The sequence below is a fragment of the Canis lupus genome, chromosome 2 (assembly GCF_003254725.2).
Source record: "Canis lupus dingo isolate Sandy chromosome 2, ASM325472v2, whole genome shotgun sequence".
NCBI classification, from domain to species: Eukaryota; Metazoa; Chordata; class Mammalia; order Carnivora; family Canidae; genus Canis; species Canis lupus.
In genome coordinates, this window is record NC_064244.1 from 51,239,959 (window position 1) to 51,257,667 (window position 17,709).

At 47.6% G+C, this 17,709-nt stretch overlaps 1 protein-coding gene across 13 annotated transcripts in view; it reads left to right on the forward strand.

Annotated features, from left to right (window-relative positions):
* The window catches only part of MAST4 (microtubule associated serine/threonine kinase family member 4), a 544,916-nt gene that overhangs the window by 515,620 nt on the left and 11,587 nt on the right, over positions 1-17,709 (forward strand). For 9 of the 13 annotated variants that reach the window (XM_049103363.1, XM_049103368.1, XM_049103369.1 and 6 more), the window contains 7 exons: positions 1,276-1,398; positions 1,601-1,713; positions 3,619-3,746; positions 4,103-4,338; positions 8,240-8,440; positions 10,703-10,932; positions 11,867-11,989. In XM_049103363.1, the coding sequence (XP_048959320.1) occupies positions 1,276-1,398; positions 1,601-1,713; positions 3,619-3,746; positions 4,103-4,338; positions 8,240-8,440; positions 10,703-10,932; positions 11,867-11,989 (1,154 nt within the window). The remainder of the gene's footprint in view (positions 1-1,275; positions 1,399-1,600; positions 1,714-3,618; positions 3,747-4,102; positions 4,339-8,239; positions 8,441-10,702; positions 10,933-11,866; positions 11,990-17,709) is intronic. The other 4 variants (XM_049103372.1, XM_049103373.1, XM_049103404.1 and 1 more) reach the window with 1 other exon arrangement.

Consider the following 17,709-nt stretch of genomic DNA (forward strand, 5'->3'; position numbering starts at 1 on the left):
TGTGTGTGTGCTTGCTCTCTCCCTCTCTCTCTCAAATAAATAAATCTTTAAAAAAAGAAGAATCTCTTCTTCCTTTCTTGGGTGATTTTCCCACTTTGCTCTTTTCTTTCCATTGTTCTCGAAACACTAGTTTGTCCTGGCTGGGTTTGGGGCTCTGACCTGTACCCTGTGCTAGAACAATCTGATGGGGACAGAGCCACATCTCTGAACCACGCAGGCCCCACCCCAACATCCAGGCCCATCTCTCCTTGAGTTTGCATTTCTCATAATATTTTTTTGTACCGTACCAAGGACAGGGTGGGAAGCATGACAGCTGTATGAAAGAGGCATTTACGTCACACCTATAGGGCATCTCCTGGCAAAGAGGTGATTAGAGCCTGTGTTAGTCTTGTGAAAAACCTCACTTCCTGGCTTTTTTTTCAGGATAGATTCTTCTTTGTCTCCCTCCTTAACACTGTGTGTGTGTGTGTTTGTGTGTGTGTGGCAGGGCAGGGGCTTAATTTTCATACTAGGATGGTATAACATATGTACCTTCTCTTTACTGGGTAATAGTGTGATATTTTGGTGGGACCTGCCCATCCAAATACTTCTTTAAAATCATGAACTGAATTAAAAACATTTTATTCAATTGCATAGACATGCTGACTTGGCCAAAAAAAAGAAGCCCTAAAACTTAAAAATTGTGACTGATTTCCATCACCTGCCCAACAGATTTGTCAGGTTCTTACTCAAGAATCAGTAATCCACAGAATCAAAGTTCTACCTATGGTAATGAGCAATCCAATAAAATTAAATGGAAACTATTATATACTATTTAGGGAAAATTCATCTTTATTAACCTTGCCTCCAGAGGAAATATTGCTGTGAACACGTTTTTGCGCCTTGTTGGAATTTCTTTGGTTTTGTAATGAGTGAGACTGCTTTGGGCCAACGTGCGTCCACGTCCCCAGGTTCAGTATAATGTGATTTTAAGTGGCCGCATCATTAACCTTTGAAAAATGGAGGAAGTCATGGAAAAATTAACAAAGAAGAACTGTGCCATAGCAACTGCTGTTAGCAAAATCAGATCCTCTGCTGATAAATTATGAGGGGAAAGTTTTTTGTGTGGGGGTGTTGGTTGCAGAATGAAAAAGTAAGATTTTTTATGATTCTTTCATTTATTTCTCTATTGATAGGTTTGATGAGGGCGGGGGGCAGGAGTTGTTCTTAAAAGCTTTGCTTGGAGGGTAGTTTAACATTTTCACCCCTGTCCTTTCTCTCCCTCCCCACCCCAAGGTGGTGCCTATGAAGTCAAACAGCATCGATTCTTCCGTTCTTTAGACTGGAACAGTTTGCTGAGACAGAAGGCAGAATTTATTCCCCAACTGGAATCCGAGGACGACACAAGTTATTTTGATAGTACGTGAATCGTCTGACACGAAACATTGTTTGACCTTTACTTTGTAGGAAATTATCTCCACTTGTGATAGAACCTTCCAGGCTTGAGCCTATAAGTTCTTAGACATAAGGCTGCTTTGGTATAGAAACTCCTAATTAATACATCTAAACCCAAAGCTGAAATTCTGAGTAATGGGAACCGTTGCCAAACCTTTCTCTGCAGCTCGGTCGGAGAAGTATCATCACATGGAGACGGAGGAAGAAGATGACACAAATGATGAAGACTTTAATGTGGAAATAAGGCAGTTTTCCTCCTGTTCACACCGCTTTTCAAAAGTAAGTGAAATGTGACAGAAGCATAAGGGTCTCTCCAGGGAATGTCCCTCGTGCCAGGTAGTCGACATCCCTAAACAGCTGGACAAGATCATAAAAACCACCTGCAGTGTTTTGGGGATTGGGGTCTCCTGTACGTAAAATTCCTTTTAGTTTAGGAAAAGTGACCCCACCATCTTGACAATCCAGAGCCCCTACCTACTTTTTTCACTCTCTACAGATGAATATCTTTTTTCTTGGAGGCTTATGCTCATGGTGCCATCTTTGGAAAACACGACCGTCCTAACTATGCCGACCTCACCCTGCAGGACCAAGCCTAGTTCGTTGCCAGGCTGTAGGGGAGTCCCCTGTTTCCCTGATCCTTTAATGGAGAATGTTGAGCTTGAGTCCCTATGTGTACAGCCCTCCTCCAAGTATCACACAGAACCCGAAGGAGCCGTATGGGTCCTTAACATCAGCTAGGACCCTCGGAGAGAGTTGATGTGGAATGAGAAAGTCTTGTGCCCAATAATAGAAAATGGAAGTTACATGAAAGAGGCCAGTGGAAGTCAGGCTAGAATTTTGGAAATGGGAGAAGATAATAAAATCAATGTCTGAGAAGGATGCTTCCCCCCCCCCCCCATAGTGGTAAGATAAGATAAGATAAGATAAGATAAGATAGAAGAAAAGGGAAAGGGAAAGGAGAAAGAAAGAAGGAAGGAAGAAAGGAAAGAAAGAAAGCCGAGAAACCTGACAGTCCTGAGACAGGGCAGGGCCCTAGGAAAATGGAAAAGAACCTAGAGGGCCCCTCACCTCCCTTTTGCTATTTTCAGTAGCTGTGCATTTCCTGTTGCCATGGCATTTCGCGTGATGATTGTTCAGCTCTTCCCTAATGTGGGCTTTGTGGGGTGTTCTGTACCTTTCTCTGCGTGATACTACCTAGAGAGCCTCCACACATGGGCCGGCACTGCCCTCACTGCGTAAAGGAAGGCCATGGCAAGCTTGGGGCTCCCTGGAGGGGCTGCCCGCTGGCCTGTCCTGAGCCGGGGCTGACGCTTTGGCCACGCTGGCTACAGCCTTTGCCCCGTGCCTGTGGCCTGTGCTCTGGCCCATCCCTGCTGGACCCTGAACCCTCTTTCCTTCCCACTGTCTCTTCTGTCCATCAGCCACCCTGGCCCTGACCGCAGTAGGCTCTGGGCCACCTAAGGGCCTCTCCCACAAGAGCAGCAGGTGACTGCGGTGCACAGTTGGGAGTGCTTCCTGCACTGGGCTCTGAGCTCCCAATTTTTCTTTCCGTCATCCCTGTGGGACCACAGAGATCTCAGGTCGGCCCGAGCCCTGATCCCCTTCAGAAATGCCAGTCCCGTCATGGAAGCCGCCTGCATGTGTACGTGATTTACGAGCCAAACACATACCTCTGACTCAGAACCAAATATGCGCTGCCTCCCTGCCCCCCCCCCCCACACACACACACATCTTGAAACAGGTAATTTATTCCTCTCTTCCCACTCAATTCCAATTCACTTTTCTCCTTCCCACTCCTGCCTGGTGGCCATTAGATCTTTTTCTCTGTGGTTTTCTTTTTCTGATAGACTTTCATGGTTAAAAAGTCATCTAAGATGTGCATTGATCCCCGGGCCTAGAAACTCCAAAACTCCAAAGCATCTGTGGACGTTGTAGATGCAGAGTCCATAACAAGGCAAGAGGGTGATGAATTCAGAGCTCCCACTCCAAGAAGAAAAAAATAATAGATACGTGGACCACTCATCTCAGGACTCGAATAGGCAGCATTGGAAAGTACCCTCTGCACACACGGTCCCAGTGGAGACCTTAGTCATGCTCTCAGGGCTTCTCTCCCAAGGTTTGGGGGGTTTTCTAACAAACTCCTTCAAGAAAATACTAATAAACACCCAACGCTTCGCCTCGCAGGTTTTCAGCAGCATAGACCGAATTACTCAGAATCCCGGAGAAGAGAAGGAAGACCCTGGAGACAAAACCAAAAGCACAGTGTTGCCATCCACAGAAACCTTCAGCTGGAGTTCGGAATATTCTGAAATGTATGTGAAATGCCGTTAAGCAGGGTTCATAGCAGCAGCTGCTAGAGCAGTGGTTCTTCAGCCCGAGTGAGCATCGGAATCTCCTGGAAGCCCTGTAAGAACACAGGTCCTAGGCCGATTCTAGCGTGTGTGATCCACTAGGTCTGGGATGGAGGCCGCGAATGGGCCTTTGTAGTCCATCGCGGTCGCGTACCTCCGCTGCCAGTGTGGGGACCGCGCCGTAAGAACCACTGCGCTAGACCTGCGTTGGTTAGGCTTATCTGAGTTCCATTTTTACTCCCTTTCTTCCAAAAGTCTCCTTGAACGCAGTTTCCTGGGATGTATGTATACATGACTTTGTTTTGTTTTTAATTAAGGCAACAGTTATCCACATCCAACTCTTCAGACACTGAAAGCAACAGACATAAACTCAGTTCTGGCCCACTTCCCAAACTGGCTATCTCAACAGAGGCAGAAAAAGATGAAGCGGCTCCCTGCCCCAGAGACCTCCCTGAGGAGCCAGAAAAGCCAGCCCTGCCTCCTGCAGAGAGCACTCAGGAGGAGCCCGAGGTCACCACTCCCGCCAGCACCATCAGCAGCTCCACCCTGTCAGGTGAGCGCGTGGGCCGGCGCCTGCTCCCACCCCAGGCCCCGTGGAGAAGGGATCGCTGGTGTTCTGAACCCCGGGCCGGCCTTACTAGGCCGCAGCGATGGCTCTCGTGTGCTGCTGTACTCCCTCCACGGCCCCACGTCTAGGACGTGAGGCATCATCAGCTGTCTCAGACCCCTCCTGACCACGTGGCCATACAGCAAACCCTCCTGGCTTCAGGTTGGCCCCAGAGCCAGCCCGCACTCTGCACAGCGGGGTTTCAGGCGGGATCCTCTGACGGCGGGCAAAACGCACTGAACACTGGGTTGTGTTCTCAGCAGAGTTGTGTCTACATCAGAGATTAGGAGCGAGGAACTGTGTCAGTGACATGCTCAAAATTACCCTCAAAAATGGCTTAAATCCCCCATAGGGTAACAATATAAAGCCAGCTTTTCTTCTGGTGTTGAAGTGGGTGGTGGTTTCTTTGAAGGAGTCGGTTTGTTATGGGGCCATGTTGTGCCAGATAACTTAGGTGTCCACGGTAGACCCCGTGCAGCAGATGCTTATTCTGGGAGATTCCCAGATGCTCTCCATGTGTCTCAGGCTGAGAGAGGAGGAGGGAGTGAGAAAGACCAACATGATTCGAGTTGGCATTGAATGTCCATGTGAAACGTCTCCACTACAGACCCAAGTCATCCTCTCAGTCTCTGGGTGACTGGAGGACAGAAACTCCTGAGACGCCGTTCACTGTTGGTGAGGCAGTCAAGGGGCATTGGGCTTTTCCTGGAGAGCACTTTACAGTGTCACTTTTGTATGAAGGAACCTTCCTGACAGCAGTCACAGTATCTCCACAGGATCTCAAGAGGCTTTAATGTATCATTAGATGATCAAACTTGCATTTTTCCCTCAGACCAAGCCAAGTGTGCTTAAAATATTACTTGGTCTATAATATTTTTTTTTTTGCATAGCATATCTTTCCACAGAGCAGTGTACACTTATGCCTTTTTTTTTTAAACAAATAAAACATGGATATGGCTTAGGCTTGCTATGATAAATGTTTTCATTAAGCTATATTCACTATGCTATATTGATAACCATGAGTGATTCCAAGAATTTTTATGAACTTTTTTTTTTTATCTAACTGAATATTCATAGCATAACTCTCTTTAAAAATCCTTTCAAAGAAAACACATTTTACTGACTAGGTTTATTTCAGCCTTACTGAAAAGTTTGCTTGCTTCTGTGGAGCTCTACATGTACTTCTAGGTTTTCATGGGGACAGATAATGTGGGGTTTTTCTTCTTTCTCTCTCTTCCCTTCAGTTTTTTTTTTTTTAAGATTTTATTTATTTATTCATGAGAGATAGAGAGAGGCAGAGGGAGAAAGACTCCCTGTGGAGAGTCCGATGCTGGACTCGATCCCAGGACCCTGGGATCACAACCTGAGTCAAAGGCAGATGCTCAACCACTGAGCCACCCAGGCGTCCCTCTTCCCCTCAGTTCTTTTACCATGTAGGATAATTCCCCTTATCCTTACCTTTTTATAAAGCCATGAGAATAGCAACTTAGTGTAGACACAACCTAGTGGTCTAAGATCCTTAATTGTTTTTACTTCATCTTGGCAATGAAGTCCAATGGAAGTATCTCAGTATTTTATATTTCCAGTTACTAGTTCATATTTAGTTTATTATTAGTTTATATTTCTGGTTACTAGATCTGTGTTTCCTAGTTTATTATCATGCTCTGAAGAGAGTATACTCACCTCCATTTAAAAGTTTTTCTTAATATGGTGGATGGCTTAGTCTCGGTGCCCTGGTCCCCATCATCAGTGTCAAAGGGAAAGGGAGGGAAATGGTATCTAAGCAGTTGATTGATTACTTTCATAATTAAAAAAAAAAAAAAAAAAACCCTACTTAGGTCCTGCCATGCATTTTGATTAATTGATTGAAACCACCTTTCTGTCTCCCCCATATACACACTAAAAATAATCAAAGGCCTTGGGGGCTGTACAGAATAGAGAGATGAGCCAGTCTGCTCCAGGCCAAGGGTAATTAGGAAATCTGAAAACCGTGACTGTAGTAAAATTAAATTTGTTGATTTTTATATTGCTCCACCATCAAAAAGAAAGAATCCTTGACATTTGCAGAACATTAAGGTGACATTATCCACCACTGGCAGAGCAGAAATGCACACGCTTCTATCCGGCGCTGTGAAGCCAGGTGGCGGAGGCCAGAGGGAGGGATGAGAGAAGAGAACACCATACACTCACACGCGGGCATTTAGGGAAGGAACAGCTCTGTACCTGTTTCTCTTCCTTCGTGACCACGTTGCATCTGAACCTGTGAAGCCTGACATGTAGGGCTCGCATAAACCCATTATTCTTTGTGAAGAAATTCAGCTTTCCCTTTTGTCCTTGTCAAAAGGACACAGCAGCCTCCCAAGTGCCACCTTCCCCTAGGAAGGACCCCACCTACTGGGTGGGCGCCCCGCCTTGCACACCAAGGCCAAACTTGAGCGGGGCAGCTGAGGACTATATTCAGCAGCAGAACAGAAATGTGAATTAAGTCTTAGCCTAGGAAAGAGCCTTGTGGGCTTTAAGATGCGCGGGCCGGCCTTTCCCAGGATCGTCTATAATGGTAGCAAATTCTCTGCATAGATGGCACAGCTGAAGGTGATGATCATGCCTTGATGGTTTTTAAAGCACAGGGAGCTTGTAGCACAGCATTTACTTAGAAATAAAAATGAGATAAGCATTGCTTTTTCTGGATGGACAAAGATAAACTATCAGCAATTTAAAAAAAGGAAGGAAGAAAACTGATCGTCTGCGAAAGAAAGAGTGGGAAAAATCAAAGGGGTGACTGTTCACCCTTTCTCTGAGGGACTCCACACGTTCCTTCTGCTCAGAAACTTTCTTGATTCCTGGCCTGCACCATCACCCAGACAGACATCAGGGATTTTCCATTTTTGCCACCTCCTACATGGTTATGTTCTCTTATGATCCTCTCCTGAGGCTCCTAATTTTTTAACTAAAAACAATCAAACAATAACAAAAAAAAAAAAAACACGTCCACTTTCTATTTAGGGTTAATAAATTTAAAAATAATAAAGAAGGCACGGCTGGCTTCTTGAGGGAGAAGGCCCTCAGCCCTGGTCCAGTAACTTCAGGGCAGATAGCGAATGACACGCTGTCTGGGGTGAAAGCCCAGGAAGGAGAGTGAGCCGTGGAGTCACGGAGTGGGTGATGTGCTGTGCCGTCCTGTGAGGTCTGCAAGGAGCACAGAGTGTGGGGGGCGCACGGCGTGGGCAGTCACAGGTGACACTGCAGGTGCCCTTCTGTAGTGAACGCCAGAGCCGAGGCGTGTCCTAGGAAGATGGTAGGAGGTGACACAGGCAGGAAGTCTACACGAAGAAAGGAGGTGATGTCCCCTTACCCCCAGCAGCATGCTCCGCACAATTCACAGCATTGCCAAGGACGATCACCGATACCACAGGGTACTCGTGACACGTAGTGGGCCGTCATGCTGTTTATAGGTGGTGCCCGGTTCACAACATGGCCTACCGTGGGTTGGAAGTGGTGGGGGGCCGGGGGGCAGTGCAGGGTGGGAGAGGAGTTGTCACTGCGAGGGTTGCAAAATAGAGATTCTGGAAAGGAATGAGACTCCTAGTGAAGGGGAGTCCCGGGCTGAGGATCAGCAGATGCGTGTGCAGGTCGAGTGACACCTGAGTGGACGCCTCTTTCACCTCCTCGTCCACGTCGCCTTTCTCTAACTGGTCATGTGTTTGTGACAATTGCCTGACACCACGTGGGCTCGGGAGCCACAGGGGAGGATGGTTCCCAGTGGCTTCTTCCTCCCCTCTCTCTTCCTCTCCCTCCCATCCTATCTCAGATTTCCCTCAACCGTGTTTATCCCTTCTTCTTTGCGCAGTTGGCAGTTTTTCAGAGCACTTGGATCAGATAAATGGACGAAGCGAGTGTGTGGACAGTACAGATAATTCCTCAAAGCCATCCAGTGAACCCGCTTCTCACATGGCCCGGCAGCGATTAGAAAGCACAGAAAAAAAGAAAATCTCGGGGAAAGTCACAAAGTCCCTTTCTGCCAGTGCCCTGTCCCTCATGATCCCAGGAGGTAGAGAGACGTCTACTCGCATGAACTTGTGTGATTTGTGCATGTGTTCCCCACCACCACCCCTTCCCCAGTTTGGACTGCTGATGGAGATGCAAGATTGCTAGAAGCAGGGGCGGGGGCCCGGCCCAGCTCCCCCCGGAGCTTCTCCCTGCGGGAGCTCCCGAGCTCCCAGACGGCATGTGTTGTTGCCCATTTCCTCTTTCTGCGTCAGGAATGAGACAGGCTTCCTTCCCACGAAGCCTTATTTCTTTTATTTGCTTTCTTTCCTTTTCTGCACCCCCCTCCCCAGGTTAAGTGGTAAATCTACCTCCCCTGAATAATTTTTCTTCCTGAGACTGTGCATCATTTGTATATTTTAGCAAGCTGTGTATGGCATCTGTGTTGGAAAGCCGAGTATCGTTTTTCCTCATCTAATTAATGAGGAAGTAGACATGGAGGACGTAAGTGTTTCATTTCTGGGGATGCAGAGTCCCAGACAGCACTGAAATTACACATTTTCCCAGCCCTGTCTGTTGAGCTATGCTTCCTCCTACTGGTAGTCAAATCCTTTCCTTCCCTGTGTTGGAAGAGTGAGCTTTAATTGTGGTTTTGTGGGATTGCACTATTTTTCAAAACTGAGTTTTGCCTCCATAAGTTTACAGCCATTCCCCTGGAAAAGATGAAATACACAGCCTTGTGTTTGTGACTTAATCCTCAAATGGCAGCAAGAGAGTGGAAATGGCAACTGAATTATATTGCAGATGGCTTGCATTTAGAAGAACACAGACCATGTATAAAGGGAATTGTGTTTTCGAAATTTCCTGTTTGTGCAGAGAGAGATTTGATAGAAACAAATGCTCATTTGGGGATACTGCTCAGTCTACCCCACTCTTTTCTGAGAGACATCCTATTTAGCACCATAAAACAAACACTTGTCTCCCTAGTGACCATGTATAACCCAAAGGCAGTGGCCCCAGAGCAGCTGCAGTTAGGAAGGTAAGTCCACTTATCAAACCTGAGAGAAAGGCCACATCTTGGTCAAGTAGAGCGATGGTTCAGTTTGGGGCAGTGAAGGAAACCATCATGAGAGAAAGGATCAGGGGCTTTGCTTTCCAGAACTTCGATGTGTGTGTGTCCACTCTGTCCCATTCCTGCTTGCATGGTTCGAAATTCCCTATCACCCAGCCTTTTGACCTTTAGATAAAGGGTAGCCAGCAAAAGAGTACCAGGATGCCACATGCAGTCACAAAGTGAAGGAGCATGGCTTGTGATACATCTCACTTTGTTCTGTTTGGACAGACCTAAGGATTGGAAGAAAGGATAGTGCGGGTACTTTCCGCCTGCTGTGGCCACAGTGTCCTCACTGCACCTGCTGAGTCTTAGCAGCCTGGCTCTGACTGAGCTCGCCTTTAAACCTCAGCATCTTTTATATATTCTTCTCCTTGTCAAACGCACACACAATTTCACGTGAGCAGTTAAGATCTGTTTGGATTCACATAGATGGAACAGTGATAGCGACAATAAATTAGAAGTGTGGGTGCTTGTAACACAGGAGAAGCAGAGTAGAATTGGTATTGTGGAGTGTGAACTGAGCTTTTCTTAAAATTTCTCTAGCGCACCTATGTTATCTCAGGATGGTTGTTAGAATCGTGGATACTATATGGAGACAATCAGTGGGAATCATAGTAGTGAGGAGTGGTTCTTCCATAAAGAAATTGGCGTTTTAGTGCTTCTTGATGAAAATCACTTAATGAGTACCAGGTCAATAATACTGTGAAAAGCACCTCGTGCACTGATAAATCGCTCTCCTGACCATGTGTGTTTGAGAAAGACCATGTTAAAGGTGTTTAGGGCAAGATTTGGAGCCTGAGGACCTCTCCCTATAGCCCACACAGTCTTCTGTGTGTAAAGGCATACTTGAAGTGTGTGCGTCTATGGTTTGTTTCTTTAAAATAAAACGTACTAAGAACTATCCCAGCCGGGTAGGAGCTAGGTTTCGTGTGTGTTTTAATTAGTGTAGAGAATTAAGAAATGATAACTTCAGAGAATTAATTGAAAAATTAGTTAAAATAAAGCCGCTTTTGAAGCTTTCTTAAGAGCTTCTCTTTGGAAAGCCATGCTAGTTAGCAATACGGATGTTTTCTGGTTATTTCTTTATTAGAAATGAATGGATTTGTCTTGCAGCCAAGCTCCCCATCACAGCAGGGCTAGCATGGCGTGGGCTGGCTGCATGGATATTTGCGTGATCGGGACTGGCTTTGATGCCTGACTTCTGTGTTGCAGATATGTTTGCCGTTTCTCCGCTTGGAAGTCCAATGTCCCCCCATTCCCTGTCCTCGGACCCTTCTTCCTCACGAGATTCCTCTCCCAGCCGGGATTCTTCAGCAGCGTCTGCCAGTCCACACCAGCCCATCGTGATCCACAGTTCAGGGAAGAACTATGGTTTCACCATCCGGGCCATCCGGGTGTACGTGGGAGACAGCGACATCTATACGGTGCACCATATTGTTTGGGTAAGACCAGCAGCCTCTCATCCTTGGGGGTTTTCACTCCCACCCATCCTGGAGAATGAATAAGTGGGCTGAGTCATATTGACGAGCACTTTTTCTGTTAAGCTGGCATGTGGGACCTGTTTCAGGCTCTTTCCCTTTATGTAGTTGCATTGAACTTGGCCAAAACTAGTCATGTCTCATAATTCTGCCCACTTTTCATGTCCACTCTGCATACCAAGATGGTGGAAATCATTACAGATAGTCCTACTGCCACCTTTCTTTATTCTTTTTCTTTTTTTTTTCCTTTGGTTTGGTAATTTTTTAACTTTTTTATTGAAGTTCAATTTGCCAACATATAGCATAACACCCCGTGCTCATCCTGCCAAGTGCCCCCCTCAGTGCCCATCACCCAGTCACCCCAACCCCCCCACCCACCTCCCTTTCCACTACCCCTTGTTCGTTTCCCAGAGTTAGGTGTGTCTCATGTTTTGTCACCCTCACTGATATTTTCACTCATTTTCTCTCCTTTCCCTTTGTTCCCTTTCACTAATTTTTATATTCCCCAAATGAATGAGACCATATAATATCTGTCCTTCTCTGATTAACTTATTTCATTCAGCATAATACCCTCCAGTTCCATCCACATCGAAGCAAATGGTGGGTATTTGTCATTTCTAATGGCTGAGGAATATTCCATTGTTGTTTGGTCATTTTTATCCTGTCCTTTCATTTAAAAAAAAAAAAAACTGCCTTCTCCACTCACCTGAAATTTTGTGAGGAATGGTCCTATTTTAGGATGATGACAGAAAAGGAATAATAACCATGGCTTCTGATTTCCCTCGAGGAGCTTAGGATCGTTTGCTGGTTAGCTCACAACATTGTCCCAGAAGAAAGAGTAGATGTTAGGGTTGCCCTTTGTTGGCTTATGAATGTGCACTCTCTTCTTGGACTTTAGAATGTAGAAGAAGGGAGTCCAGCATGCCAGGCAGGACTGAAGGCTGGGGACCTGATCACGCACATCAATGGAGAACCGGTGCATGGACTTGTCCACACGGAAGTCATAGAGCTCTTGCTGAAGGTATTATCTTTTTATGTCCGTTCCGTACCGATGAACCGGGTCATCAGTAAGAACTGGTCCCAAGCATTCCTTCCCTGAGTTCTTCCGTTCTTCTGTACAGTATATGCACACAGACTCAGTGTAACCATGGAGAAAGTAGTCGGTAGTCTCAGGTCTACTATTAAGGAGGAGAGAATATGAATTCGCTGGGTATTTATATCATGACAACCATGTACTCCTCTCCACACACTCCCTTCCTAAGTTAACTTCTTATCCCAAATCACAGATAAAACAAGAGTTCTCTTCATTTTATGAACCTCCCATAGTAAAATCTATTTGGAAATCACTTGCCCTACGGGTGATGTTCTTCAGGAGCATAAAGTTTAATTCTAGTGCGGTGGAGGATGAAGTGGTATTAAACTGTGGGGTCAGAGGTGAAGGTTTGGTCTGAGAGTTGGCTTTCTTTTGAAAGATAGAATTGTGAGTACAGGGGCGCCGGGGTGCCTCAGTCAGGTAAGCGTCCGATTCTTGGTTTTGGCTCAGGTCATGATCTCCGGGTCATGAGATGGACTCTGTTCGGGGGTGGGGGCATCTGCTTGAGACTCTCTCTCTCTCTCTACTGCCCATGCTCACTTGCTCACTTTCTCTCTCAAATAATCTTTAAAATAAATTGTGAAAATATACACATATACTGTAAATGACAGAAATAGGTACTGATGGAAGATGGGGTTCTAGCAATCATTAGGCCTTTCCCCCCACATACACAAATGAATTTGAACGTAAATCATTTTCTATTTTGAATGTAAGCTGAATAAAGCCTGTGGAGTTAAGACCACAAGAAGCATGAACGTGAGTGGAGAGAGAAAATCTACACTGATCCTCTCAATTCTGTTGAGTTACTTGCTGTGTCACCTGCTGACTGTAAAATATAAAGTTATAGCTTCCAAATACCGATCCTGTAAAAACAGGGATGAAGTTGTGTTTGATGTTAAGTTTGTTCAGAAAAAAGAAGTCTGTGATCAGAATTACGGTCTCTCATTGGAGGATCATTTGACAAAAATCAACAGATCTATGGATGACCTCTTGCTTTTTGAGCACCAAAGGGGCTGTAAGGGACTTCTCTACAGAGAGGTGTGAGCCATAGCCTCAAACAATGAGAGACAGAACAAAAATACATATGTGCCATTTAAAGAGTGTCCATTTAGACCGTTTGCAGAACACTTGCTCAGAGTCCGGTGCCGTGGTAGATGTTGGTAACACAGGAATTAAGGTATAGACCTTGCCCTTGAGAAGTATGGGAGATGGAGGAGACATATGGAAGCAGATAAAGTTTAATGTAATTAGGCAGGGCTGTAGCAGAGGGAGGAATGTCATACTTTTGGAGAGAATATTCTATGAGTGGGGAGGGACACTACAGAGAAATTTCATTGAATTGCAACATAAAAAGAAAATTAGAAATGTAGAAGGCACTACAAAGAAGTGGGTGTGCTAAGCCTTCCAAAAATAAGTACAATTTAATGACTTTTCTCCTTTTTGGCCATCCCCCCAGCTAATATGAATGCATTTGTCAGAAGACTAAGGGTCTGGCCTCGGTTCGGAGAGTAGCAGTAGCGTGCGTATTCAAAGGTCCATTGTGAAGTAGCAGATTGTAGGAAAGTTATTGCCATTGATTAGTTCACATTATTAACCAAATTTTGGTCTTGGGCTCAAAACTGAAGTCTGAGGGGCAGGGGCATGAGTTTGCTGTCACTCATACCTGCAGGTTGTCTGTCCCCCTAACGCTAGCCAACGTTCTCACAAGCGCACGTATCGATCATTGAAGGGAGAGGACTCAGTATTGAGAGAGCATTGCAGCGCCCTAGGCCGTGTTGGAAATCAGCTGACAGGCATGCTGAACACGGAGCAAATCTGACGGAGCCCCGCGGGGGGGGGGGGGGGGGGGGGGATGGCAACCATTAGAGCTTTCCACATCACCCCAGCACTTACCCAAGGCCTCAGATATAGGTGGGTGCACGGTAGCTGTGGAATTGAGGTGAACCATGGGGTCCTTCTTTGCCTGCTCTCCAAAGTTACCGTGGGAGGAGCCAAATACCACACTACTACTTTTGTCACGTCTAGACTCCTGTCTCGATACACGTGCCATTCCATTCGCCATTCAGCATTAAATGGCTGGCGTCAGTCTGTGCTTTGCAGTGTGGCTCCTGAACAGAAACAGATGATACGTGGGCAAGACCTGAGTTTTTGAGTTCCGTTCACCATCTCTCCCTGATACGATTCTCTGTCCACCTGGCATGCAACACCTCGCTCACAGGAAGTATCCAAGAAATGGGACGCCCCAGCAGGGTTGCTGACTCGGAGGTCCTTTGGCTGTGAAAGTCACCTGAAATGACTTTGGGCTCTGTAAGACAAAATTCTAGAGGGGATATAAAGACTCATGAGTCTGGCCAGCAGCTCCTCTCACAGTGCCTACTGCTGTGGTCCAGGGCTGCCTGTGGCTCACTTGCAGATCGACCCTTTGTGGGAAAGAGCCCCCCCACCCCGAAATTGTTTTGTGTTGTCCCCCTCCTGTCCGCATATCCACTGTACAAACCTTCCCCCTGCAGAGGTGTTATTTCTAAAGTGCTCCTCGCTCTTGTCTAGGAGCTCAGCCTTTGTTTCAGATAGTAAGTCTGTGTTTTACAGGTGAGGTTCTCTTAAGAAAAGGTGATCTCTTCTTAAAAGAAGGTCAAGGGGATTGTAAATGGTGACATAATTTGGCTTTCTACCTCCTTTATGGCGGCGCCGTGTTACAGGCCGCACAGCTCCAGCCACAGCCTGTCTTCACATCATTTCGTGTATCTGCTTGTAAAATCAAAAGGAAAAATACTAAACTGAAACATATCTTCAGAAAATAGGTGTCTGTGTATTTTGCTGAGGCATTCGATGATTTTCATAATTTATTTTATATCGAGAGCATTCTGGATTTTTGAAACTTCCTTCTGTGAAATTCGAATACAGCTTTCTCCTGACGGTCTCTGGCAAAGTCGCTCTGCAGAACCGAGTCCCATTTGTAATGTTCTGCCCCCGTCTGTGCGGGGCACCTTCATTCCTGGATGGAGTCAGCAAGCCTGTGAGGTTGGAGGCCTTGGCACCCTTCGGGGCTGCGGCGTGCTTTGTCACAGAGCCAAGCAGAGGATCCTGCCTCTGGTTCATAAAAGAAGCGCTGGAGGGGAGCAACCAATGTCATGAAACAAAAAGGATACAAGGGACTTAATTATCTTCCCAGTGAACTGTGTAATCACGCAGCTTTCTTCCAAATTTGAACAGCGATTCTTGGACAAAGTGTAAAGTGAGTGGTATCCACGCTGGGCTTCCTCACGCCATCACTCGTGGAGCATCAAGGTAGCAGCTCTGTTTTGGAATTCTTGGATGCCGTTTACTTGATGCTTTACACTTGCCAACTACTTGCCACGAAATGCCATGGCACCCTTAGGAGAAGGTGGAGGCTGTTGTGTGTCTGTTGAGAAATGCATGTGCGGTGCTCATTTATCATTTGGAATCTGAACTTAAGAAGCATTGTCCACCTGTAATGTCCTTGCGTTCGGTCTCCTTTGCCCTCACACCTTCAGTGAACCTGCTGTGGAAGCCCTTACGTCCACCGGGAAGCTCGTCCAAAGTCAGTTCACAACATAGGCCCATGGAGTGACACCATCACGTGGTTCTGGGGTTCACTCCCCCCCCCCCCCCCGGCCATGAATCCCATGCAGGGTGCTCCTTCCCCTTTGCCTCACGTCTCTCCTGCCACGAGGAGACAGTCACCTCCTTTCGGCTCTCAAGTCGCTTCCTGAAAGGACTTCGTGAAAGCGATGACCTCCTCCTCCACCCGCCGCAGCGTTGGGTGAAGCCCATAGGGACCCACACAATAGCGCGCCCCGGCTTCACCTCCCCAATACGGGAAACTCTCGGCTCGACCAGGTTGCTCTTCCGGGACGGCCTTAGTTTAAGAGCCCGGTGCCCTAAAACTTCCTGGGCCCCTGCTGCACAACTTGCCCTCCTGGGAACTCTGAGCAGCTTCGCGGTACTGAAAGGCAAGCCGTCAGATAGCATCGCCATCGCCGTCCTCACGGACTCAGCCTCGTGGCGGGCCTTGCGGAGTCGTACGGCCCAGGACACTGAAGACGAGGCGCCGAGAGAGCGTCCCTAGATGAAGGCCTAGAATGCCCTCGCCCCGTGAGGTCGGTGCCGTAAATAACCGTGTGTCCCCACTTTCCAGATGAAGAGATGAAAGCAGGACAAAGTTAGCAAAGCAGCCCGAGGTTGTCCGCCGGGAAGAGCAGAGCTGCGGCCCGCGTGCCTGTGAGCGGCGTCGGGCCCTGGGGCTCCTCTCCGCGCCCTCTCCGCCGGCCGGCCGCGCAGCTCGGTGCCCAGGTGGGAACACGGTGCCAGTCCGCGGTCCAAGTGTCCCACATAGGAGCAGCCCGCCTGTGCGGCCCAGGCTCCGAAGGAGGCAGCTTTGCGCTAGGCTCCACGGGAGGGGAGCGGGGGGAGCGGTGCAGGCCCGGGGGGCTGGTGGAGAGGGGGCGCACACCAGGGCGTGTGGGGCGGCTCTGCAGCCCCAAGGGGGTGTGCACAGACGGGAGGACAAGACGGCCCAAAGCGCCTGGGGAACGTGAGTGGCTCGGGTGGCAGGGGCCTGGGCTTGCACGTGGGACGGAGCATGCGAGGCAGCTGGGGCTGGCTGCTGGAGGGTGTGAATCAGGCCGACCCGGGCCTGCGGGGCGTGCGCCCCTCCCTGCGTGCGTTATGCACAAGAGGCGTGTAGGCAGCGCCCATGTCCATGAGACATCGCCGGCCCCCGCTACGGGACCCGGAGCCACGCTGAGAGGGAGAGGCCGGGTAGCTTGCTGTTGTGTTCAGGTCAGCCAGCTTACAGGGATTTCCCTCCCACCGTGCGCAATTACACAAATAGTTGATAGGAAAAGTGAACAAATTGAACACTTAACCATCTGCTGGCCCCATTTTTTTTTTTAAGTAAGTACTAGAATTTCTCTTAGAAGAGTTCACTGGTTCTTCAGAAGAGCGGATTGAGGATAAACCGAGCCCATAAGAGGCAGCGCAGAGCTCAAGCCAGCCCCCCGGGTAGCCGCGGATCCACCTGGCAGCAGGCTTTACGATTCCTACCTACCCGGTTGTTGATGAAGTTATTTGTCCATTCATTTACCATTTTAATTATCATCCGTGCTTCCAGGGAAGTGTTTGCACTCTGGGTCTTCTAGGTCTGTAGTTCCTCCTCAGGGAAGTTACCTCGGCGTATTTACGTAAATCCAGCAAACTGTCCTCTGGAACAGCCATATATAGAAACATGAAGGAGAAACTGGGTTTGTTTTTTAGAGAGGAAGGGAACATTTGTACAGAGCTCAGTGATGGGCCCTGATTTTAAAACCCTGGTTATAACTACTTTCTGATGAGCTGTGTTTATCGTTTCTATTTGTTTCATTCAACGTTGATGCAGTTTTCAGTCTCCTCGATTTCTTCTTGACCATCTCCTACGCTGATCATTCACTATGTTAATCAGTGCGTGGTTCCCTCACTACCACACATGAAGTATAAGCCGCGTCCTCTGCTGGGAGCAAGAGAGGCGGAGGATCAGGACATGCCATAGCCACGGGGCGAGCGGCCACAGGGGATGAGGGACAGAGAGCCAGGTGTAGACCCTTGCACGGGGCTCTGTGACCTTGGGGAAGAAGAAAACTCTGTGTCCC